General features: G+C 35.9%; 2 protein-coding genes across 2 annotated transcripts; both read right to left on the bottom strand.

Annotated features, from left to right (window-relative positions):
- Nucleotides 1–1,656: 1,656 nt before the first annotated feature.
- LOC141587677 (uncharacterized) lies at nucleotides 1,657–15,436 on the bottom strand. Its single transcript, XM_074409150.1, has 10 exons — nucleotides 15,277–15,436; nucleotides 14,683–14,734; nucleotides 14,326–14,538; nucleotides 13,650–13,755; nucleotides 11,322–11,371; nucleotides 7,627–8,879; nucleotides 5,704–6,591; nucleotides 4,206–5,518; nucleotides 3,227–3,667; nucleotides 1,657–3,151 (listed from the first exon to the last, which is right to left on the bottom strand). The coding sequence occupies exons 1-10, from the start codon at nucleotides 15,434–15,436 to the stop codon at nucleotides 1,856–1,858; spliced, it is 5,772 nt and encodes a 1,923-aa protein (XP_074265251.1). The 3' UTR covers nucleotides 1,657–1,855.
- Nucleotides 14,594–26,469, bottom strand: LOC141586467 (uncharacterized). The gene is made up of 5 exons (XM_074407683.1): nucleotides 26,225–26,469; nucleotides 24,753–24,903; nucleotides 21,535–21,913; nucleotides 18,433–19,665; nucleotides 14,594–15,801 (listed from the first exon to the last, which is right to left on the bottom strand). Exons 4-5 carry the CDS (start codon nucleotides 19,400–19,402, stop codon nucleotides 15,794–15,796), a joined length of 978 nt encoding a protein of 325 aa, XP_074263784.1. The 5' UTR covers nucleotides 19,403–19,665; nucleotides 21,535–21,913; nucleotides 24,753–24,903; nucleotides 26,225–26,469; the 3' UTR covers nucleotides 14,594–15,793.
- Between the last annotated feature and the right edge of the window lie 309 nt (nucleotides 26,470–26,778).

Below are 26,778 nucleotides of genomic sequence, written 5' to 3'. Positions count from 1 at the left end.
AAAAAGTTGGATACCACGTGCAAAATGACAAAGTTTGACGGTACCACATGAATTTTCCGTATTATTAATAATTAATATTCATATTCATATTAAAAATAATATTAGTAATAGTATTATTTTATTAATATAAATTCTATTGATTTTAATAACTATAATATTCAAAATGATAACAATAATGAGGATGATTAATTAATAATAAATTAATGATAATAATAATAATATAATAATAAAATAATAAATAAATAATATTAAAAATATTGATAAAAACTATTAAGTTTAAGATGTGCAAAATTGAAATGGGCTGAATTTAGTGGAGTGAATTTAACGAATCGAATCGAAATTTGAACTAAATGGAGCCGAGTTGAATCAATGGAGCCGAAATGAATGAATCGAATCAATAGAATTTGAAAATTTGAAGTGAAATTTGAAAATAAACCAAAAAGAATAGGGCCTAATAGAGCTAGGGAAATGGATATGGCACACACAATTGATGGCAGGGAAGAAAGAAGAAAGAAGAAAATATAATTTTAGAAATTTTAACGGAGGATTAACAGATTAAGGCATTGAGGTCCTTAACTGGAAAATTTGATAGTATAGTCCCTTAACTGAAAAAAATTGAATAGTCTAGGTCCTTATCTTACCTTTAACTCTGTGAAAACATCCCCTAATTACTAAATGAATAGACCAATCTATGTTTTTTTTCCGCCTAAAATATTATCTTCTAATTGGGCTTTTAATCTTTACATTCTACTATGGGCTAAGTATAATGTAAAAAAAGATTCCAAAAAATATGTATAACGTCCTTCTATTCTACTACTCCCTCCGTACCACACCAAAGGTAACGTAAGGAAAATGGAGTATTTAAGAAAAAATGGAAAAAGTAAGGGTAAAAAGGGAATAAATAGGTGGGGTATGTAATTGAATGTTTAATTGTGGGTTGGTAGGTGGGGTATATAATGGCATTTTGTGTAAATATCAAGTGATTATAAGGATAACTTGGTAATGTTGTGGGCCAAATAAGGAATGTTACCTTTGGTGTGGTACATCCGTTTATAGTAAGTGTTACCTTTGGTGTGGTACGGAGGAAGTATGTGTTAAATCTAGATCATATCAATGATCTTGCCCAAAAATAACGCAAAAATTGATTGCCAAAAAATAAATATAAAATCTTCAATCATTGCCAAAAAAAAAAAAAAAGAATATACCGTCAATCATTGCTATATTGCTACAAGTAAAAAATCCTCAATCATTGCCAAAAATTTGGGTTAATATATTACAAATCTGGAATATATTTTTCACTAATCGAAATATATAAAATCATTGCCAAAAAGAATATATTGTCAATCATTGCTATATTGCACTTGAGATAATATATCTTCAAAAAATATATTCAAATTACCAGATCTCATCAGATCATCCCCTATCTACTAAAAGAATAGATGAATTTACAAATTTTCCTCCAAATTTTCACAAATTTAAAAATATATATAAATTTGGACCACACAAATACTCTATCTCATCATACAATTAAATTTGGATCACACAAATACTAGCCAAAAAAGAAAATAGGAAAGTTATTGTGAATAGACGAAAAAAGAAATAGGAAATTTTATTGTGAATAGGAGGAAGTATATCACATTGACAAGGGTTAATATAGTATTGTTATTCGAGTTAGTTTATTTACAAAGTACAAAGCTAAAAATTTTAATTATTTCTAATGTATTATTTATTCTATAATATAAAGTTTGTACATTGTAATTGCGTTTTATAAGCAAGCAAGCAAATTAAATTCATTATACGAACGTGGCCACGTGGGAAGTGGTGGGGCTTTTACTAAAAATAAAAAATTGAACGTTCAACCAGAGTGCGAGCTCTGTGGTTGTTGCTTTAATAAAGAGGATATGTACGAAACTAGTATGTCACCATCACAATCACCAACCTCTTCCACATATATTGGATATTTTTCCTTGAGGAAGTGGTTCAGGTCGTCATATGGCAGCATTGAATACTCCTTTTCCCAGTATTCAATTTGAGTTAATTTGGGTGCCTCTAAACGTCCGAGTGAGAATGCGTGGAGATTAGGACAATGGTCGATATCCACAACCTCCAGAGAAGGTAATTGTAGATCACCATCATGATTTTGGTTTCCTGGGAATAAGCACTCCATCTTGTCGCATGAAGTTAGCTGCACCTCTCTTAATTTGGGTGCTGTTAGAGACCCAGTTGAAATGGACTCCAAATTACGGCAGGACCTAAAGAACACCTTTCGCAAAGAAGACAACTCGATTGTATCCTCTAGATTACCCACCAAAAAGTGTTGCAAGTTTTTACAATCGTAGAGGGTCAAGTCTTCTAATCTGGGAGCAAAAATTGAGCCTTGCCATAAGTGTTCCAGCTTGTGACAGCCGTAGATTTCAAGTGACTCAAGTGAAGGAAGAAGGAAGGCGGCTTCGTTTTTCGGCATGGAAGAAATGCCTATAAAAGAATCCAAATACCGTAAACATAACTCCTTGAGGCTAGGGAGGTTGATTTCCGAACCAACGTTGATCACAAGTGCTTCCATGTTGGGACAATTCTCAATTGAAAGGAATTGAAGTTGTTGTAGTGAATCCTCAAGGACATGGGCTGAAATTAAATAATTCCACTTCAATTTGAACAAAGTGAGGGAAGCAATACTCTTGAAGAGATGCAGAGGTATGAGATTCAGTGATGGCAATCGCCTCAACTTTAATGTTTTGACCTGTTCACAAAACGACGTCAAAGCATTGTACTCCTCTTTCTGGAACAACTCTTTCAATGACTCGCTAGCCTCAACCTTTAACTCTTCCAAATTTGGCAGCTGTGAATTTATCCATACAAACCCACCCCTCTCCCCTAAATTGGATGATGAAAATACAGCCTCACCATCTGGAAAATAGAAACCATCGAGTGTGAGGGAAGAGAGATTCTCGAGGACTATGTTTGGGATATGTTGCAACCCTGCTAGAGTGCGTTGCTCCACTTCTTCGAGCAGCACTGAACTGCCTAGCTCCAGTTGGCTTAACCTTGGAGCAGGGTTTGAAGTCGTCGTCAATGATTGCTTATCCCATAGTCCCGTCACTCCATCATATACACTTTTCACCTTTAGCTTTTCCAGAGATGGAAAATCAATCTACAGTTAGAACAATTCCGTTAGCCAATTAACTAAGGAGTATATGTAAATAATGGTTCACAAATAACTGGTTACCTTTTCATGGAAAAAGGCAGAAGAATTTTCTAACTTGGCAAACATTTTCATGCTCTCAAGGTTATCCAAATTCAGCGTTTTTAATTTTGGGAACTCGAGTTTGGATCTTCCCCCGTAGAAACTCTGAAGATTTTTCATTAAACATATCTCCAATGACTTTAATTGGGGAAAAACGATACTCTGTTCACCAATCTCTGATGCTCCTATTTCTTCATCAGATATGACTTCATGCATTTCATCAGAGCTGGCTATTCTTAAGTTTTCAAGTTGTACAAGGTTAGAAAATACAGAAGTTGAGCCGACACTTGACAAGTTTGGACAGCCAGAAATTTCTATTTCCTTCAAATTCTGAAAAGCAGGTGTATGAATTTCCTTGCTCCACAATTTACCAACATCTTCGCAGTAGCCCAATTTAAACAACTCCAAAGATGGTAAGCCAATCTGCAACATTTCAAAGATACATGTAACGCTCTTCGTATAGTTATCCCTTATATGATACTTGGTATTTGATACGCACATTAGTCTTCAAGCAGAAGTTTTTGTGGAGAAAATATGCAAAACAAATGAGGGTAATACAATACGAAGGGAGCCAAAGACTCATATTCTTTGGTTATGGATTATAATGGAATAAATCAAAATGGCTCACTAAAGTGGCTGGTCCTTCAATGCAGTTCTCGACGCAATTTTCATCTTGGGTCATTCGGAAACAACCTCTTTGTGTTGCTAACACAAGGGTAAGGCTGCGTACATCCGACCTCCCTTTACCCCGCAATTTGCGGGAGCCATTGAGGCACTGGGGTAATGTTGTTGTAATATGAAGGGACATAGTGAACCGGAAAATATTTAAATTCTCACATCTCAACAAGACAATTTAGAGAAGAAAGTAGGAAACAAAAACTTCAGAAAAAACATATCTTCTTATCAAAGAAGGTATACAATAATTTGGTGTAAAGGAAGTCTGAAAAACAAAAAAACATACCTTCTCACCAAAGAAAACTCGAGGCCCCGGCAAAGCGTCATAGCTATTAGAAAACTCTTTTGGACCAACCAAACTTACCAAAGAAGCAAGAAAATTGAGTTCCAATGTTTTCAGAAAAGGTAGCTCAGTACCTAGTACTTCTTCATCCTCAATGAATATGAACTTGAGCTTTTTACAACTAGACACCTGTATCTCTTTCAAGTTACGTGGGACAAGAGGTAGTCCATACTGTAACTCATTCAATTGATAGAGTTCAATAGTTTGTAGGTTAGAAAAAGATCCTGGTGAAACATCTCCATTACATACCTTCTCTAAACACATCAAAGTCTCAAGTTTTAGTAATTGGAGACATGGAAAAACTATCATGTTATTCATCGTGCGTCCATCCACAATGCATTTGATATCATCGCACCAATCAAGGTGGAGAGATCTTAGGCTACTAAACCCCTCTTGGTCCAACTGTGGGACAACAGTTTCAAAATTTGTACTGTCCAGCATTTCTACATAATCAGCCTTCTTAAACAATACCTTGAGAGAATCTAACTTTATAAATCTACTCACGTCGTAATTGAACACAAGATATAAGGAACGACAAAAGTTCTGGAGATCCCCTCCGCTGAAGCCACCAGTCCCTAGAGTGATTTTGAATTTATCTAAATTTTTGATAGTTTGGCCATCAAATGGCAGTTCTTCTTTATCCTCTACTTTTATCTCAAGTGCACTTAAGAAAGTCAGTCTAATATTCTCAATAGCATATGCTTCTTCATTTTCAGATTTCGTGAGAACCGACTGCCTCTCATTATACATGTAGAGTCCTTCCAATGTAGAGAGTTTATTTAAGACGCTAGTGGGAATTAGTGGCAACTTACTAGATGTACATCCACCCAAATCTAGTAACCGAAGCTTGCGTAAATTCCCAATTTCATTGGGTATGTTTTCCATAGATGATCCGCGTAAACTAAGAACATGAAGATTAACCAGCTCACCAACTAGTTCAAAGTTCCCCAACTTGCAACTCTCCATGTACAACGTTCTCAGCTTCTTTAATTTACGCATTGATTCTGGTAAACTAGGTTGAAAGTTCATGCTTGAAACAACTAAAACTCTTAGATTCAACATTCCATTGAAGAAGTAGTCATCGAAATTTGGCGACAGGTCACCTTTCAGTATCAGGATTTGAAGCTTACAAGCTTCGACTCCGCTCAGACGAGAATAATCATTCTTAGACGTCAGAGACATGGCAGTGTACTTATTCAAAGTCTCATCATCCAGCCAACGAGGAATTGCTTCCACCATGAACTTGTGCTCCTCCTCTACATACAAGTGAAAGACAAAAAATGAAACAATTATCTTAGTTTTTCCCGTGGATGTTAATCTTCGCAATGGCTTTCAAGGCCATTCAAATATTTCAAACACAAATAGTTATGAGAGTGGAAACTACTCAAAAAGTCATTAGAAAGCAACATAAACTCCAAAAAGCTAATTTTATACAACGTACCTCTTGCGGCATGTGAAATTGCGTAGTCTCGAACAATATCATGAATCTTGACATCCTCTTTGACATCACCTTCTAGTAACATTGACGCTAGCATGAGCTCATTAGCCCATGTAACAGCTTGCTCCATGGCTTCCGAAAGATTGTTCACATGCTCAAACAAGTTTAAACCCATGCCGTATCTCATTAGGCTTTCAATTGATACACTTGAACCAAGAGGGGATAAACAAACAAGCAAGAAGAATATCCTTTTTCCATCAGGTTGTATAAACTTGTAACTCGTGTTCAAGATTGTGAAGGTATCATGATAATCGCCACTCATTTGACTTGAGATAGGCTTTTCCAAGTCATCTGCAAATTTTACCCAACTAGACAAATTCTTATCCTTTAGCGAATTCGCTGTTGCTACAATAGCAAGAGGTAAGCCTCCACACTTGCTTAACAATTTCTCAACCAAGTTTTTATATAATCGAAGATCAGCTTGCTTTCCAGCCTGACTCTTGAAAAGTTCTCTAGCTTCATTTGTATTCATCACACCCACCTTAAGTATGTTAACATCTCGTACATTCATGACTCTGCAAACTTCTCTATCTCTAGTTGTGAACAAAAGCTTACAGGTATCAGGAATCCCAATTTCATCTAGATTCAACTTTTTCCAAACATTGTCCAAGATAATGAGTATTTTCTTATCCTTTTCTGAGATTAGTCTGTTATATAGTCTAATGGCCCTTTGACCAACATTGCTGACATCATGCAAAGGTAGATCAACCGATTCAGCAATGGCGGCTTGAATGCGCACAATGTCTGGGGCAGACGAAACTTCCACCATCACCTTTACAGTGAATGTGTCTTTAACTCTATTAGTGACTTCTTTCGCCAATGTAGTTTTACCTGTTTATATGTTTAGAAGATGCCAATTTATCAAATGAACATAGTAACTAGAATGCAACGAAAAAAAAAAAAAACAATATCCATCTTCTCAACTTATCCACTCTAGTTACATTGGCTAACCATACACAATTCGATGAAATACTACATCGGTCAAAAGTCACCCGCAAGGGTAGTATTTTAGCCAAAAATTGAGCAAATTAATTAATCCGTTTTCTAAGGAGGTCAAAGTGATCTATTAGTTTTAGCCTTAAAAATTATGTGGGTAGATGGTGCCGTAAATAAAGTAGAAATGAATGTTAAATACACAATATAATGATGAAAATAAAGTTTAAAACAAAGACACAAAATTGATGAGATGATGATAGGATGGAACGATGGTAGGTAGTAATTACTACTTTACTAGTTGAAAAGTTTTGTATACATCTGATCGAGAAGATAAATAAATCTTAAATGAAAACTGAAATGTGAAAAGGTAACTGAAAATAAGAGGTGGATGAGGTGCCGATTAACCCTAAGATATTTGGCAAACTAGACGGAATGAACTCATGAATGAAGTAGCTGAATTCGGTAAAATAAAATAAAACTAGCTTTAAAAGGAGTGCTTTTATATATGTGCCGCTTTTCCCTGGCCGGCATAGCCTGGCTCTCACAACGGGCCGGGCCAGTGCCAACCTCCCCTTGCCCCAACCTGGTTAAGCCTCCAAAAAAAAATTAAAAAAATAACAAGCCCTGTCCGCCGGTCAGAAGTCCGTGCTCGAGCCAGTGATTTCTAAGCCCAATTCAGCACAGCCCGACAATACATAGGAGTAGAGCCTGGCCCGTGGACACTTATAATGCTACATCTGTAAATTTTTATTTGAGGTAGTTACAAATGTACCTTTTTTATTTAGATAAAGTTATCAAACACTTGCAAATAATACCGTTCGCTGAAATTTTCGCCAAACACGTAATAACAAGTACAAAAGGAAAACAAAAGGGAGGTAGTAAACTGGTATACGTACAATAAGAAGCAATTTAAAAAAAAGCACGAAATACCTATCCCGCCCATGCCGAACACTCCAACGGAATCAACTTGGTCATCAATCAGCTTCTCCAAAATTTGGTGAAGGAGTTGAGTCCTTGAATCCAAACCCTGAAGGAATTGTGATGGAATGGGCGTCAAATTCTGTGGCCTTATAAACAAAGTAACCGGATCTTGCGGACATTTACTAATCAAATCATTTTGTATATATTTGACCATAGATTCAGCAGCTTTGCTAATTAGATAACGGTCATGGTAGTTACAACAAAGCGTGAATGGAGAGCAGTAACAACTCCTGTGTTGTTTGGTGATGTCGTCCATTTCCTTCTTTGATCCGCAACCCCTAATCAAAAGGCCATCAATGACTTCCAACCCTAATTTGACATCCACTGCATGAGGCACAGCCGCCTTAAAATCGTCATCATCCATTAATTTCCCAAGAGGTGTAAGCAGATAGGCTAAAGGTGTAAGCAACTTCTTAGCAGCTTCTTTTACCATATTCTCACTCACACCCATCTCAGGTATTTTAACTAGAAGAGGCTGTCGAACATTGGATTCGTCATGCTCGTGATTTGGCCATAGTTCCTCTTCACTTGAATACCAAGCTTCTCTGACTATCTCCTCCATCTCTTTGTCGCCTTTTGTAAGCTTATTTAAGTCACTATCCTTTAACATTCTTATGGCTATTATTGCCATCTTCCTGTCCTCCTTCATAAGCTTCTTAAACTCGTCAATGGTATCCTTCATCACTTCCACTACAACTTCAGCCACCTGCTTATAATCATCTTCTAGAATCTTCCTCATCTCTTCCTCAGACTTGTCCACGTCTTCCTTGAGCTTTTTCATCACTTTGAGCACCAACTGCTGCATCTCAGTCTCCTCTCTTATACGCCTCTTGAGGTACTTACTTCCCATCATTTTTACCACAAATTTCGCTGTTTCAATGTCCTTATACATAAGACCTTTCAACTCTTCATCTTCCGTCAATATCCTGACATCTTTAAGCCAACTCGCAGCTTCCCTTGTAATCTCCTCCAGCTGATCATTCCCCTCCTTCACCTTCTTTTTGATGTCGTCCTTCTTATTACAAACATCACTAAGGCTTTTATGAAGTGCACAAAGATTATTATCGCAACTTCCAATGTAACCCACATACTCTTTAGCATTGTCATAAAAAAAGGATTTAGTCGCCTTCAACACTGTTAAAACGTCGCATACCATCACTACCGGCTCTTTTGAAGCGTCTTCTCCTAGGAAACCAACAAATCTACGAAAAAAATAGACATTGATTGCAGAATACGTTAAGATAATTGTTTGGTCTTGCTTTTCAAAGTGTTTTTGGTTAAAAAACACAAATTGGTCAAACACACCATTTTCTAAAAAGTTAAAAATAGTTTTTTAAAAACTCAAACAACATATTCTTGTCCTTAGAAATAGAAGCACCAATTTGGTGTTTCTAGTTTTGAAACACACTTTTAGAAAATTAAGCTTAAAAACCAAAAACTCATTTTTAACAAATTAGGCCAAACATGGTCTAAGCTTGAAAAACAAAAACTCATTTTCAACAAGTTAGGCCAAACATGCTCTTGATAAAGAAATGGCTTTTTAAGAAACTCATTCTAAAAAATATAAACAGTTTTCTTAAAGTTGCGCCAAACAAGCTCTATATTTCATACTCCCTCCTATTCTAAATAACTCTCCCTATTTTCTTTTTCGTCTATTCACACTACTCTCCATATTTCCTTATTTGGCAAACTTTTATACTTATTTTAATCACCCCACCCCCACAATACTCATACTTTATCTTATTTTAATCATCTTACCCCACAACAATGGTTATTTTAATCATCTTACCCCACAACAATACTTATTTTAATCACACAATACCTTCCCTCTCTCCAATCTCCTACCCCCACACAAATATTTTACCATATAATACTCCCTTCCTTAATTCTTGTGCCCCCTTGAATAGGGAGGGTTATTTAGAATAGGAGGGAGTAATATTTACTCACGTACTTTGAGAGAGAGATTGAATAGAAAAGTGAGTGCCTCGACATATGAAGTCCACTTAAATAAATAAAAAACAAAGTAATTAACACAAATTATTATATAAGATTGTCTCATAATAATTCATTGTATTAAAAAATGCCAATTTTATTATGTTTTTCATACCTCTTTTAATAATACTTGGAATATTTTAATTGGTAGTCATTTTTATAATGCTAGTACCTTTCAATGACTTTCAGTTAGAGGTTGTAAACATTACTCGACCCGAAATCGACAAGAAGTGAGCGAATTAATGTTAAGACGATGTGACCCACTTATGTAATTCAATTAACAAAAGCACGACACGAAACTTCTACGAACTGGGATAGGGTTGAGATCTTTGTACACAAAGACGACACAAACAACCCATTTATTTGAATAAGTTATAATTTTGTTTGGTCAACTGGATAACTCCACCAACTGTTTAAAAATAACGATTGCTATTCATCTATATTTGCGTTAAAAATAACAAATATATAGTTAAGTTGGATTAATGAATTTAATTTGACGGTTTAAAGGGAATAAAAATGATCTGCTTGAAATTAAATGCATTAAACAGGTCAGTTAGGGTTATAGAAAAATTAAAGTAGGCCTCCTTCAAAAAAAAAAAAAAATAGGCATGTTCTGTTGAGACAAATGAGTAAATGACTAGCCTGTGTAATTGAGTTAAGTTCGAATTGAGGGAGTGATCACCCATTAACAGAAGCAGAGAACATAGGGACTTGGGAGAGGGATGAAGGAAATATAATACTTTGTGTAATTTACCTTTTAAAGAAATTGGAATTAAGTAATTAAGCATGAAGAACGCCTGACCCGGATATAAATAAAGTAGCTATGGGTAACGAAATTAACGTCAACATTGGTAGGAGTCTAGGGAGCTAAGATGAGCTCGTGAACAGGGAACTGCTTAGCGAGTCAATGGTTTGGTGAATTGGATCCATGGTCGATGGAGCGGGTAGTGCTTAGTGACTTGGGGATTAACCCTTCGTAAGAAGAAGAGAAGGAGTATATCTAGTGCGCACAAAAGGTAGCAGCTAAATAGTTTCTCGCATCCGAAAAGATAAAGAAACAAAAATAGAAATACAAAATTAATGGATTAGACGACTGTCATCTCACGATTGGTATTTTTCATAGAGTATAGAGGTATTAGTGATATTTAAAAAATTTAAGGTAATAATTATTTAAGAAATTAAAAAACAAATGTGCCCATGTCTGATCCTTAGAACTTGTTTCGAGATAAAACATGGATGGAGAGAAAAGGAAGGAGGAAATGGGAAAGGGAGGGAAGGGAAGTTTAAGAAAACGGCTAAATGGAGCTTTCCCTTCAATTTGTAAAATTATTTGGCTTTTAAGAGAGAAATGGAGAAATCTGCTTTTATTCCCTACCAAATTTCTTTATTCTCATTTTGCTAACCGAACAAAAGAAATGATTTCCTTTCAAATACTCACCCTCGTACTTTAAATTTCTCTATTCAAACAAAGGGATAATGAAAACAGCAAGCAACAAGAATTGGAAAACATAAAAGGAAACATGAATTGAAAAACAAAGCAGAAAATATTAAGAAATGAAAAACTAAAAAACGATATATGAATTAAAACACAAAAAGGAAATAAGAATTACAAATGGTAAAGAGTAAAAGGGAAGATTGTTTTTAGAACTTACCTTGGGAAAGGCTGAAGAACAAAAGCAACTGGTTTCTCAAGTTGTTGCAACTGTATAAGTGTATAGTAAACAAGTTGGCATTACGCTGTACTTATATATAATGCCATCTAATTGTATAAAAAATTACGGTGAATTAAATATTACGTAAGACAGTTTTATAGTATAAGATTGAGCTATTATATACTCCGTATAAAAAGAACCGTCTCCTACTGTAAAAAAAAAAATAAACATTTTTATTCTATAATTTGCGAAAAAAAAAATGGATTAGACGGCTCATTTCCACTTCACATATGCCAACCTCTATTCTTAAACTGAAGTGATAATGTGATTTAACATGTTCAAAGGAGACATATTCAGAAACATTGTAATATTAATATCATAATAATCCCTTTATTCAATTAATAATGTACGTTAGTTTAATATATGCAAGGTGGTTGTCATTTCATGATCGGCACAATATATTAATATTGTGCAAAACGTTGACCAAACCACAGTTAAGAGTACAGACAAATAATTGCCACCTACTTTGGTTAATTGTCATAGGATTATTAATAACATACATAATAGCAATTCCTAGATCATACGTTGTATGATTTGGACAATGTCATTAACTAGTAATCTAGTATACATTGTTGTCACCTTTAAGTGGTTTGTTTAGAATTTTTAGGCCTATGTATTAACATTTCACTTTTTATCATTTAGGGCTCACTTGGAATGAGAGTAATTATTAAGGGAGTAATAGAGCTTAAATGAACTAGAAAATGGAGGAAAGAGATGGACGATGTAGATAGAAATGGAGGAAGATAGTGTAATAGTCTATCCATTAAGGGGGTAATAATTACCCACCTCTCCCCTCAAGTAATGCATTACCTCCATCTAGACGTAATAATTCCTCCCTCACCACTTCTTTCCACACTCCACAACCACCACTAACCACCAATCTCCTTCCATTTCTTCTTATTTTAGCCTCTATTACTCCCTTAATAATTACTCGCATTCCAAGCGAGCCCTTATTGTAATTCCTACCTTTTAATAAATTCTGCATTTAAAAAGTTCTTAAAAAATCTTACTCCTTATTACCATCAAATTTCTCACCTTTTGAATTGATCATATTTTAATTCCTCCCTCGCCACTTCTTTCCACACTCCACAACCACCACTAACCACCAATCTCCTTCCATTTCTTCTTATTTTAGCCTCTATTACTCCCTTAATAATTACTCACATTCCAAGCGAGCCCTTATTGTAATTCCTACCTTTTAATAAATTCTGCATTTAAAAAGTTCTTAAAAAATCTTACTCCTTATTACCATCAAATTTCTCACCTTTTGAATTGATCATATTTAAACTTTAACCTTATGGAACATATAAACTTCCATCACAATTGTAGTGTAAGACGGTCCCATTGTATAAAAAGACAACTCTTTTCTTAATGATAAATGAATGTTTTTTCACATAAATGGACTGTTTCATAGTGAGACCGTCTTACATTACAATTACCGAAGCTTCATTCTTGTAATCTTTCTTTTTGTGTGTTATTAACGGCCATTGTGATTTATGACCCGCATATTTCTTTACGTACAAATTCTTATTTAAGACGGTCTATATCCATCTTAAACATAAAACGGGTCAAATAGTAGTTTTATCATCTCATATGCTCTTGTGTAATACTATGTGACCGAACCAGGCCAATAATAGTTAATCAAAACAAACTAAAAATACTTCTATTTATTTAGAAAGCAATATTGTTTCGACGATGTGATGTTTTGCTGAAGCTCGCAATTAGAAAGTACAAGAGAAGCTGACCCAACTGAAACTGTAAGTTCACCTTGAATTTACTTACCCTCTAACATACATATTCCCTCCCTCTCGATCAATAGTTATCTATTGCTTTTGACACAAAAATCAAGGAGATGAAAATGAGTGATTTACTGACTTTGGACCACACAAAACATAACGACTCCACTTGCATGGAACTAGCCCCACCAAAACCTACCTAAATATAAATAGTAGATAACTATAATAAACCTCAAAACGAAAATAAATCACTTCTCATTGGGTAATTGGGTTAGAGGGAGTACAATTTAAAGTTTAAAATCTCAGAATGCTGCCAATTTGCCATACTGAAGATTCTAAAGCAACAAGAAGCAATCAGTAAAACCAAGTAACTACACCTATAAGTTATAACTTCACCTATTTCAGTTGCAAAACAAAGAAATTCTTCAGTTCCTCTGGTAAGACTCTTGCATATGGAGTTACTAACCCAAAGCCGAAAATCCTAACTCAGTAATGGAGTAAAAAATTGGGAAATTAGAGTCAGCAGACTTACAGGGCGGTTCTTAGAATTGGCTGTGTTAAGGAATTCTTCATACTTTGATCGACTTTCAAGACCTCTGCTGTGTTGCCTCTCCCTGCCTTCACCAGTTGATGCTCTTCTATGTTGCCATATTTATTCCAACAGCAATGCTGATTAAAATATGGTTCTCTTTGATAATCTCCCACAGAAATCCAGCAATGAAATGAGATCAAAATCACAATCACTTGCACACACCAGGTCAACTTCAATGTTTGTAACCAAAATTACTACTCTGTAAAATTTTATCTTATCCTCGACAATTTCATTGAACTTAATTGTCACAAAAATGAACAATAGGCTTCGACAAAAAAGGAGAGAAAAAAAAGACACGTGGGCAAATAGGGAGCTTTGCCATGGATATTCAATATACTCAGTACGTATGAGTAAACAAGATACGCGACCTAAGCTGCAGATAGAAACCAATGATATTCGTCATGTGATACACATTACATGTACTCTAGAAACAATTTCTATACATGTAGCAGTTACCTAAGAAAAGCTATGATTTTACGTTTAAAAGTCAAGGGAAAAGGAAAGAAGTATCACCTTTAATCAATGCTGAACTGAGAATCAGAAGAACTCAACAGTCTGTTGATGAACAACTCCTATCTGACACATATTCACTCATGCAGCGAATCTTAGTGAGCACAGTGATTCCTTCACTGACGCTGGCTCAGGTGAAAAATTGATGAGCATCAAAATCTTTGGGTCTCCATTTAGACAAGGCTGAAAACGCAACAGAAACAGACGAATGAAGAATTTTCTAGTTCCATTACTGTTCTGGACACAAGATTCACTGTCGAATTCTTCTAACCCACTACAGAGTAGTAGTGGTCTGTAGTAGGCAACTAGGCATTCGTCGCTACAGAAGAACACTCACATGTATAGTATAGCAAGAGAATTTTGAGACCATGCCATCACAAACCATAAATACTTCAACCATTCAAGACAATTTCTAGATTGACTATCAGTTGTCAAATGTGCAAGGATAAACTGAGGTCAGTACATAATAGCCTCACAACTTGAATTTGAAACTCTGATGAGCAAATACTTCTTATCTATTTACAACAGCAGATTACAAGCAGTACCACACCCGAAAGCAAAATTTTAAAACCATAATGACTAATAACAATACTCTTGAAACATACTTGAGCCCCAATCACTCGACCCAACTGACTGATGGTCCGAACGGAGTAACCTGTTTGCCAGGTTTACTCAACTCCGATGTTATAAGCTACAGTCCCTTGACTTAACTTTAAAAGTTATAGCATAGCTACAGTAACTTGTATTAACCACAATCTACAAGGAAGGTAATTGTAGATCGCCATTGTGGTTTGCGTTTCCTGGGAAAACGCGCTGCATGTTTTGGCATTGACATAGAGCATCACATCTTTAAATTTGGGTGCTGTTAGAGACCCAGATGAAATGGACTTGATAATTTTGCAGTCCAAAAAGGACACCTTTCGCAAAGATGGCTACTCGATTGTATCCTCTGGATTACTTACCAACAACTGTTGCAGCTTATTACAATGGTGGAGGGACGCGTCTTGTAATTTAAGAGCTGAAATTGAGCCTGGTCAAAAGTGTTCCAGCTTGTTACAGGACATGGTTACAAGTGATTCAAGTGATGAAAGAAATATAGCAGCTCTGTTTTTCAGGATGGAAGAAATGGCCGAAAAAGAAGCCAAACCCAATAAATTTAACTGCTTGAGGCTCAGGAGCTTGATATGCGAACCAGCATCGATCACAAGTGCTTCCATGTCACCTTGATTGAAAGAAATTGGAGTTGGTGTACAGAATCCTCGAGGACATGAGCTTCAATTAAATAACTCCACTTCAATTCAGCGAAAGTGGGGGAAAAAAATCACAAATACTCTTAAAGAGATGCAGAGGTATGATATTCAGTGATGGCAAAGTATTCAACTCTTAACGTTTTGACATGCCCACAAAATGACGTCCAAAAGCATCATTTACATTTTACAGCATTGTACTCCTCGTTTTCGAGCAGCTCTTTCAATGACTGGCTACCCTTAATCGTAACTCTTCCAAATTTGGCAGCTGTGAATATATCCATACAAACCCACTTCTCTCCTAAATCTGATGATGAAAAGGCAGCATCACCATCCTGAAAATGAAAATCAGTGAGTGTTACGACAGTAAATGTAGGTACAGTACAAACAGTAAGCAGAAATAACTCGACTTTTTGTTTATAATTTATAGATAACAATGCAAGCCAACAGTAGAAGCCATCAAAACGCTTCAAAAATCACAAGTTTACTGGGCCTTCTAAGGTTCCAAGGCTCCTGCAAAATAACTTGTTGTCCCAAAAGAAGCAAAATGATAATCTAAGATTGTACATGCACTCAACATGAGGAATCACATCCAAGGTTCCAAGGCTCCCGCTTCCCTGCAAGGTGCCCACTTTTGAACAACAATCATAATCTTTTTTAATCATAATTTAACAACAATCACAATCTCAATATTTACAAACTTAGTACTTATATTAGGAAACAATTTTTAAAGTATGAACAAACTTTTGAGTTTTGAATACAGTAGATAAACTTTTTTAATAAAGTATTGGGTGACAACTCCGAAACAACTACTGTTGTTATTGCTCTAAGTAAGAAACTAGAGAGTCAATTTGGGTGACGCGATGAACAATAAAAGGATCACGAAAAACACAGTACTGAGTATGGAACAATGATCTCTCAATAACTTAGTGGGGTCATCTCTCCGAAATTTTTTGTGAATTAGTAAAGGCTAACACATGTCAGATGCTTAGGATTCTTTCTTTCACATTCAAGGAGGAAACTTCTTCCTTTAAGGCTGTGTTTATCGCAGTATCAAGTTTGGTATGAGCAATAGTAAAATCCATTTCTCAACCAAAAAGTAGGAATAAAGTGGGGGTTGCTGTAGCAAAATCTGAAGATGGGTCTTTGATTTCCCAGACGGTGCTTAAGACTTCTAAATAGTATTTTGTGTGGGTAAAAGTGGGTCCTATTTATTGTTGTTGAGATTTTTGATGGGTCTTAGGGATTAAGTAGAAGAAATAAAAGAGTCTGAGTTGAGTTTTAAGATAAAATAATAATATTTTACTGTTGTTAAGATTCATTTTGAGTCTGTGGATAAACATAGTCTAAACCTTTCTTCCACAAGATTGCCTCTCAAGTGAGTCAAGTCTCAGCTTTATGGGTGGACAACACATTCTTTTAAAAAAAAGAAAAAAAAAACTTCCATATACCTTAACTATAATAGCTAGTCATATAAAAAATGCCACAAGAATATACTCCCTCCTAGTCACTCATTTCTTCCCCATTCCACTTTGTACAAGAAATAAGGAATTGATTTTGGACCACACAAAACCATCTACCCCACATGCACTTAAATTTAGACCACATAAAACATTCTAAAAAAGGAAAGAGGGAAGAAAATCCGACTAGCTTTGAAAAGGAAAGAGGGAAAAATGATTGACCAGGAGGGAGTATCATATTTCCTACGGCAGCAAGGCAGAGCCATTATTTATATACATGTAGGGCTATTGGCTATATTTTAAATTTTTTGAAATATGATTAAAAAAAATTGTCCACTTAATAATCTAGCATTGTAGCCAATATTTGTAAGTTAAGGGGCAAAAATGATTATATATATTTACAGTCTAAAATATTTATTTTTATGTAGGGTATTCCAAAAATTTCCACTGAATAACACGACACGACCGAAAAACACGACACGACCGAAAAACAAAGTTAGCGGGTTCGGGTTGAAACTTCATTACCCATTTAAGTAACTAAGTCGACATGAACACAACACAACACAACACGAAAGTTAAATTGGTTGGTTTAGGTTTGGTGTGGTTTAATTTGACACAAACCTGACACGAGTAACTTATTTAATCCAAATGGGTTGAAATCATGTTGGGTTTACCTGTTAATCCATTTAACCCATAAGACCTTTTATCATATATAGGTCTAAACCAAGCTAAATAAATATCCAAACGGGATGTGGTAATCCTATATTTTCTATGACTACCACATAACATTTATAAAAAGAGGAAAAGATTATTTTATTTTCACGCTTTGATTAAGTCATCTTAGATGTGAATTTAAAGGAGTCGAACGTGTCAAGTGGCCGAAGTGGGTTAAAGAGCTTACAAAAATCAATTGCTTAATTCACCCCAGTTAATCCTTTTTAGCTTAAAAGTACCATACTATTTATGTAGGTTAAAAAGCGTACAAAAAAGTACAAAAAATGATGGATAGGAGGCTTGAACCCAGAGCGTCCGAGACCTCTAATTCATACTACCCATAGTTGCTAAGGTCAACCAACTTTGCTAGAATGCTAGTTTGTTACAAACTTATAATGCTTATGTTAGTAAAAATGATTTGTCATAAAATCAGGTAGGGTTATAGCCCATAGGGCCCACCCTTTGCATTCGCCCATGAACGGTAGTCTACTCCCTCGTATAATTCCTTTGTTCAATTTAATTATTTATAACTATTTTTGAAATCGAGTTTTAAGAGTAGCCACATGGCAGAGGGGGTCATAGATCTTTTGTGCAAGAACATTACTACCGTAAGTATTATCCAGTATTAAATCGACAACTTAAAACGTAACTATCAAATGAAACAAAGAGGAAATAATATGCAGTAGTAAATGGATGACATTAAAGTAACTATCAAATGAAACAAAGAGGAAATAATAAGGTAATATGGTAAAGCACTAACAAAATAAAAGGAAGCAGTAAAAAAACCAATACCTGTCCCACCCATGCCATACACACCAACAGAATCAACTTGATCATTATTAAGCTTCTCCAAAATTTGGTGGAGGAGTTGAGTCCTGGAATCCAAACCTTTAAGGAATTGTGTCGGAATTGGCTGTAAATCTTCTGTTCGTATATGCAAAATAACTGAATCTCGCGGAAGTTTACTGATAAAATCATCGTGTATATGTTTTGCCATAAATTCAGCACGTTTGCTAATTAGGTAACGGCCATGAAAATCATAGCAAAGTGATTGTGAAGAGCAACAACAAACCCGGTGTTCTTTATTGTTGTCGTCCATCTCCTTCTTAAACCCACGGCCCCTGATCAAAAGTCCATCAATGACCTCCAACCCTAATTTGACACCCTCAGCCTCAGGTACAGCCTCTTTGAAATTAGCATCATCCATCAATTTCTCAAGAGGCGTAACCAGGTTAGCTAGAAGCGTAAACAATTTCTTAGCAGCTTCTTTAACCGTATTCTTATGCATGTCCACAGCCGGTATCTTAACTAGCAGAGAGTTGGATTCCTCATCCTTATTTTTCAGACAAAATTCCTCATCACTTGTGTTTCCAGCTTCTCTCACAATCTCCTCCATCACCTGGTCATCTTTTGTAAGCTTTTCTAAGTCTCTATCCTTTAACATTCTGGTGGCGATTACTGCCATTCTCTTGTCCTCTTTCATAAGCTTCTTAAACTCCTCAATAGTGTCTTTCATGATTTCCACCACTAATTCAGCCACCTCCTTATAATCCACTTCCAGGATATTCCTCATCATCTCTTCCTCGGATTTGTCCATCTCTTTCTTTAGCTTCTTCATCACTTTAACCACTAACTCTTGCATCTCACTTTCCTCGCGTATACGAGTCTTCAGATGCCTTTTTCCCATCATTTTCACCACAAATTTCGCTGTCTCAGTATCCTTATACATAAGACCTTTCAACTCTTCATCCTCTGTCAACATCCGGACATCTTTAAGCCAACTCGCAGCTTCTCTGGTAATCTCTTCCTACCTATCATTCCCCTCCTTCACCTTCTTATCGATGTCATCCTTCATATCACACAGCTCACTAAGACGTTTACGAAGTGCACCTATATTGTCCTCGTAGCTTCCAATGTAACCTACATACTCGCCCACAGCGTCAAACACAAAAGACTTAATTGGCTTCACCACTTTCAAAATAACTCCGCATTCCTCTGCCATTACCACCTTTCTTCAAGTATCTCCTAATAACAAACAACAAATTAAATAACAACGAATTAACATATATAAAAAGGAAACAAAAGCTGTAAATTGCTCAAAATCACTGTCTAATTAATATACTTACGTGGCAAAAAATGAAGAAACGAAGTAGAATAAACTAATGTAAATGGTTTAGTTCTTAATTCGTACTGCTTCGACTCACGGCTATGGTTTATATATTTTATAACGTGCCTTTTGATTATACTAATGTGCTAGAAAAAGTTAGATTCCGCAAATTGTGGTCTATTTTGATTAAAAAATTTACGAGTGGGAATGTTTAGAACCCGCTTTCATTGCCGACAACTCTTGTAAATCATTCTTTATATTTAAATTAAAGCTTATTCTCATCATCTAATATTTTATAGTAAACATGATACAGAGTAATATTTAAATAAATATATTGTCCTTGTGAATACTCCATTGCATCACTTAAAATCCATTGTCACTTTCCCAACATACTCCGTTCAGAGTCAGGTAATAGTAAGTAATTTACTCCATTGAAACGGGAAAGACATACTTATAACTAATGACTTAACTACAAGTGTATGATAAACACAGATTCCGACCATTAAGTAACCAGTAAAGAACTATATTTTTCATAATCTACTAATTAGAAACACAGATTCAGGAGAAGTGATGACGTTGAAATGGTTATGGGAAATTTTTTGAGTCAAACATGGCACTAACAACGGATAAGTGATATCATAATCATATAAATACAGATATCATAGTCGTGTTACAAAGTTAAAATAATGACGAGTTAATACATCATCATCCTCACAACCAAATAAACACAACACCATAAAATAGATGTAAAATAAGCAAAATTATCTCAAATCTTTCTGTAGTCCCCTACATTAACCAATGACTTGATACTTAAGTAAAGGTACATGTCCAAGTGCTGGACTCGTCACTATCTACCCATAAACACACACGAAGAAAAACGAAGTTTAACAAGGGAAGTGTAATAATCGTAACCAAGCAGTTAATGTATCCAAGTGTTGGACTCGTCACTACCCAATGGCAAACACACATGAAGAAAAAAGAATTTCAACAATCGTAATCACAGTTAATGGGACTTAACTGTAGTTGCTAGAATGGGTGAATGCCTAAACTGGGTATCAAACTATCAATAAAAAAACAATGATGGCCGACCAATAACTCAAATTTACCAAGAAAGTCAGAAATTTGACATAAATTCACCTTATACTTTCCCAACTTCACTGTATACTTTAATTTCACACACTAAACATTAATAACGGAACAAAAATTTGTAGTTGAGGCAATTATTTGAAAAGGGATACCAGTAAAATTTTGAAAATTCTAATTAAAATTTCATAATTTTCAATGTTCAGGGTCTCAGGGGTAGCCGCCCATGCTAGCCCCGTAGTTCCACCACTGCCATACACCCATACATGAATTTCATGATTGAAACAAAACAAGAAGCAATCGCCAAAATTAACACACTTCTAATAGAGATGAAAAACAGTAGAATTTTGTGACTAAAACATCGACATAGCTCATAAACAGTTAGTCGACTTGACGCGAACTCCCCATCTAGACACGTAATTTGAGTCTACACAATCTTCATCACTTTGTGGCCATCTTTTTTTTATTAAACCCACAATGGGCCCTGAGCGATGCAAATAAAAGATTTAGTCTTAGTTCTACTTCCCCGATAAATAGCAAATTACTTATTACTCCCTCCATTCAAAACCAAGTACCCATATTATTAAAACTCCTATGGCAAAAATAACGAAACCGTAAAACTGATATATGACCATCCCAGAGGGAGTATATTATTGTGTGTTTTGAAACATGTTGACAACACTTGAATATAATTAAAAACTTACAGGAAGTTTCTAAGAATTGGCAGGTGTTAAGGAAGGAATCCCATTGATCCTCATGATTATTTTATAATCTTCCTCAACAGTGATACAATTTTCATCATCTCCTTGCACAATGGACGTAGCTACCACATCGCTAGCGAAGCACCTTAAAATTTTTGTGTTATTTGCGTTCTTGAAATATCTTTCTTGCATACTTTATAACCCTCAAAATATCAATCGCAACACCAACTTAATATTTGGGAGTAGTATAGACATGTCCTATTGTAGCATTGATAGCGGATTGACATCCTCAACATCAATGGTAACAGTACTTGCCATTTCTTCAAAAGAGGATTCCATACCAACCGATGATGCACCATGAAGCACCAAAGTGAGCCAAAACCTACACAATACCATCACCTAAATAAAGACATGTAAAATAAACACATTATTCTATAATTCCGCACATCAACCATTTAATTAATAACTACGCAGCTACAACTCCACAAGTGCTATCACGGGTACATATTCAAGTGTTGTACTCGTCACTACCCAACAACATTATTGTTCAAGATATTAGCTTCATGTAAGAATGTTGTTCATTCTATTCATTTTATTCAAGAATGAAGCATGACTTTGTTTGTCGGCAAAAGAGAAAGATCAAGTCAAAATTACATTAAAAAATGACTAGCCAATCCGTTGAAAAAGAAACGTAATATTTAATTTTCTTTTGAAAAGTGTTTCACAGTTGAAAAATGCTTCTAAAAGCTTAGATGATTATTTGTATAGACATGCAACATGACCCAAAAAAAAAGAAGGAAAAACTAAAATTAAAGAAATAATTACTACTTGTGAGGAGTCTCGCATTAAGATTAATGTTAGAGCGTGAGACCGTCTCATAGGAGAAATGGTGAATATAAGTATCCGATCTCATCTATACAATAAATGATGTCACTTACCAATCATCATCATCATCAAGCTCTTCCTATTTGGAGGAAGTGGTTCAGGTCGTGAAAGGTCGTCAAATGGCAGTATTGAATACTCTTCTCCATCGTATTTGATTTGAGTTAATTTGGGTGCCACTAAACGTCTGAGTGAGAAAGCATGGAGAATACGACAACCATAGATTTCTACAACCTCCAGAGAAGGTAATTGTAGATCGCCATCACGATTTTGGTTTCCTGGGAAAAAGCATCGCATGTTGGCGCAGAAATTTAGCTCCACTTCTCCTAATTTGGGTGCTGCTAGAGACCCGGTTGAAATGGACTTGATATTATCACAGTCTAAAAATGACACCTTTCGCAAAGACAGCAACTCGATTCACCTTGATTGAGCTTGACCAAAAACAGCTGCAGGTTATTACACCTTTCGAGGTACACGTTCTCTAAACTAGGAGCTGAAATTGAGCTCGACCGAAAGTGTTCCAGCTTGTGAAAGATTATGATTTCAAGTGATTCAAGTGATGGAAGAAGTAGGACGGCTTCGTTTTCCGGCGTGGAAGAAATGCCTATAAACGAATCCAATTCCTTTAAATGTAACTGTTTGAGGCTAGGGAGCTTGAGTTGCGAACCAAAGTTGATCACAAGTGCTTCCATGTGTGGGCAATGGTCAATTGATAGAAATTGAAGTTGTTGTAATGAATTAAGGTCAGATGAAATTAAATCATTCCACTTCAATTCGAACAAGGTGAGGGAAACAATACTCTTAAAGAGATGCAGAGGTATGATATTCAGTGATGGCAAGCAATTCAACTCTAATGTTTTGACATGCCCACAAAACAATGCCAAAGCATCATTGACACCATTGTACTCCTCTTTTTCAAACAACTCTTCCAATGAATCGCTATGTTCAACCTTTAACCCTTCCAAATTTGGCAGCTGTACAAAGGCCCAAACGTTTGGGGGCAATTTGCTACTTTCCCCACACGGGGAAGTCACAACTTGCCAACCAACTAATGCTTTTTTTTTCTTGGGTCAATCAGAAACAACCTTTTGGTGTTGCTAACACAAGGGTAAGGTTGCGTACATTCGACCCTTCCATAGCACCGCAATTTGCGGAGGCCATAGAGGCACTGGGGTAATGTGTTGTTGACACAGGCTTGGAGATTATGGAATTCAGGTGATGTCATGGCACTAGTGGATCCAGTATTAAGCACCGATGTCTCGAGAGTAGAAGTCCTTCGATGTATCCAAGTAGCACTATTTTGTGTACAAGAGGATGCTGCTAGCAGACCAGCCATGGCTTCAGTGGTCCTCATGCTAAGTAGCAACTCTTCAGATTTCCAATCACTTCCAGGGCCATCGACATCATCATCAGCTTATTCCGTTACACACGACAGTAATAGACAAGGACAATCCGAATTCGATGGACAAGATGAGCCTCTTTATGCCAACAATTATGTCAGCAACTACCGTATGGATTTGTACCGATGATACACGATTACACATATGTCTCATGCCAAGTGTAAAAGAAAATTAGTATGAAAATGTTGTATATTATGTTAATTTGTATTTGTAAGCTTACATTTGAGGTTGCTAAAGTCGATTGATTGTTACTTTGAAGATGTCATGAGTTCTGTTAAATAGTTTAAAGCATGGTACGAATTCTACGAAATGTCGTGTTTATGCCAGTTTATTAGATACCAAGCCTCCAAAGCTCCCTACAAGGTTATATTAGGGGGGTCTAGGAGTACTGCACCAAGTCACCAACTGCTATTTTACCCACCTGTTATCTTAAAAGAAGCAAAATGATAATAACAAATTGTGTATAAAGTATAAACTATCATGCACTCAAACTGAGGATTACTACCCATCCCTATTAGTAGTTAATTTGCTGCTAAATTAGGAGGGGCAGAATTTTCACTATTTAGAGCTGAGACCTAGAGAACGTAGGATAGCTTAACACAGCCAGTGTGGTGAGATATTGGATAGTATGAATGGTTGGTCACATCGTTTGACCAAATAACCCGGAGTGCAGCTTCCCTTGCAAGATGTATCCGAATAATACTTCTTCCATGGACTTGTCGCAACCACTAAATAACAACTAATTCATACAGGGGTGCTTTAAAACCATGACACTAAACGACCAGGTTAGAAAAGTGTTGCTGCAACGAGTTTAGGACAAAGATACCAATAAGGAAACATCATACATGACTCCCTCAGAGCAACTCTTACAGAAGTTGAAGGCAAAAGTAAATTAAAAAAATCAAGCAAGAGCAATTGACAGGAGACATAGTGACATACCACATCACAGGAGAAGCTCCCTCAGCTTTCTGAAGACTCATAACATCAGACGCAGCAGTAACACAGTATCCAGGAGTAGACCACTCCTTCCGCAGCAGCGATAAAATAGATTAAGCATCCAGACCATTTTAAAAAATTCTTGCAATTTCATCTACAAACAACATATTGTATGAAACTGTTTTACAAAATACTCAGCAGTAAAATACTTGCTATACATCAATACATGTATCTTAGAAAACTGACTAACCACAGTTGGGAAACATGTAGTACGGATTCCATTAAATTACAGAAACACCATGATTTTCACTACTCATACAACTATCATCAGTCACCATCTGAACATCTACAATCCAACAAATAATTCTACTAACAAACAAAGACAACAATTTCAAAGTCCCAATAGAGTATGGATTGTCTAAAGAACCAAAGTCGTTGAGATAGAAATGTTAAGGAAAGTCATGAAACAATCCACGCACCAAGCACCATACATTATACATTTGTAGATATAGGCCTTACACTATACTAGAATTTTCATATAACATTTTGAGAAAATTCATAACTTCCACCTTTTTTATGCCACATTTTAAAAACACCCGCATCTTCTAACTTTTTTCCGAACACCAACTCTTTCTTGAAATGTTCTCTAAAACTTACCCAAAAAACCATTTTACCAAAATAAGTGTCGTTTTTTCAGCGAATCATGATTAATATAAATGAAAAGAAACATCTTTTATTTGACATTTTGAAACAAAAAAAAAAATACTCGGAAACGGTGAATTTTGAGACAGTAGATATTTGAATTTCTTCTCTTAACATTTTTGTATATAGATACACAACAAATTCTAACACATTAAATTGCTTGAAATGTACTCTACGTCCTACTCCCTCCGTTTCAATCATTTGTTTAACTTTAATAAAAAAATAATCCTCAAGAACAATAAAAGAAAAGTAAACAAATGAATCATTTCAAAGAAAAACTGTTGCTTACCAGTTACCACCTAGTATTTACGGTCTTGTACAAACTGCCAATTCATTACTCCTACCAACTACCACCTACGTAGATATCCAAACTCACGGTCTTGTAGAAACTACAAACTGCCTGATTCATTTTCGACTCATTAAGTAAACAAATGAATCATTTCGAAGAAAAACTGTTACTTACCAGTTGGCAGTCACCACCTAGTATTTACAGTATTTTACTAACTACCGGTAATTTATTCATTACTCCTACTAACTACCACCTACACTGTAACGTAATTATCCAAACTCACACCGTACTCCATTCCGACTCAAACTACAAATCCGTTAAAACTCAGGCGAAATATCCAAATGTCATGAATCAGACCCGGCACGCAACCAGTAAAGGAATTATAGCTTATATACAAGTACTGCAACCTAATAAACGATCCTAATTGCAGAATTAAACAACAAAGTAAACAAATTTCCAGACGATCAAGAAATTTAAGCGGCACCTTGAAAATTGAGCCGATCAAGAACAATCGGAGCGACGTCGTTTCCTTGGGGAAAATTTTGAGATTCTCAGCGGTTAAGACGGCGGCGGAATTCCACGTGTCGCCGAGAAAGGCCGGCGACGGGGGAGAGATAAGTTATAGTAGTAGTTGTCAACATTGTTGAAGTTAAACCCTAGGAGAGAGATAATTGCGGGGAAATTAATCAATCATCAAGCAATTGTGTTAATTTGGGGGAAAAATTAGGGAAGATGGATGGTGGACACATGGGTGAGGTAGTGATTGTGACTAGTGTTAGCTAGAGTAGGCAATGGGCGCGTGCCGCCGCTTAGTCATCGTCTTTTCCTCAAATTTGGCGGCCCTGACACGGATATTGATATCTCGCCGTAAAATCTTGTCAGTACGACCCCACGATCCAAACTTACACCATGGCCGCTCAAGGCACGACCATTTTCGTGCTTTCGTGTCTCGACCCATGGGCTTTTAGGTATGTCTTGTCCGTACTTATACGCTTTAATATTTTTTTTATTTAAAAAAAACGTTATATAATTGATAAA

Source organism: Silene latifolia, chromosome 6 (assembly GCF_048544455.1).
Source record: "Silene latifolia isolate original U9 population chromosome 6, ASM4854445v1, whole genome shotgun sequence".
In the NCBI taxonomy this organism is placed as follows: domain Eukaryota; kingdom Viridiplantae; phylum Streptophyta; class Magnoliopsida; order Caryophyllales; family Caryophyllaceae; genus Silene; species Silene latifolia.
The sequence above is the reverse complement of the archived record's forward strand: the minus strand, read 5'-3'. Positions and strand labels throughout refer to the sequence as shown.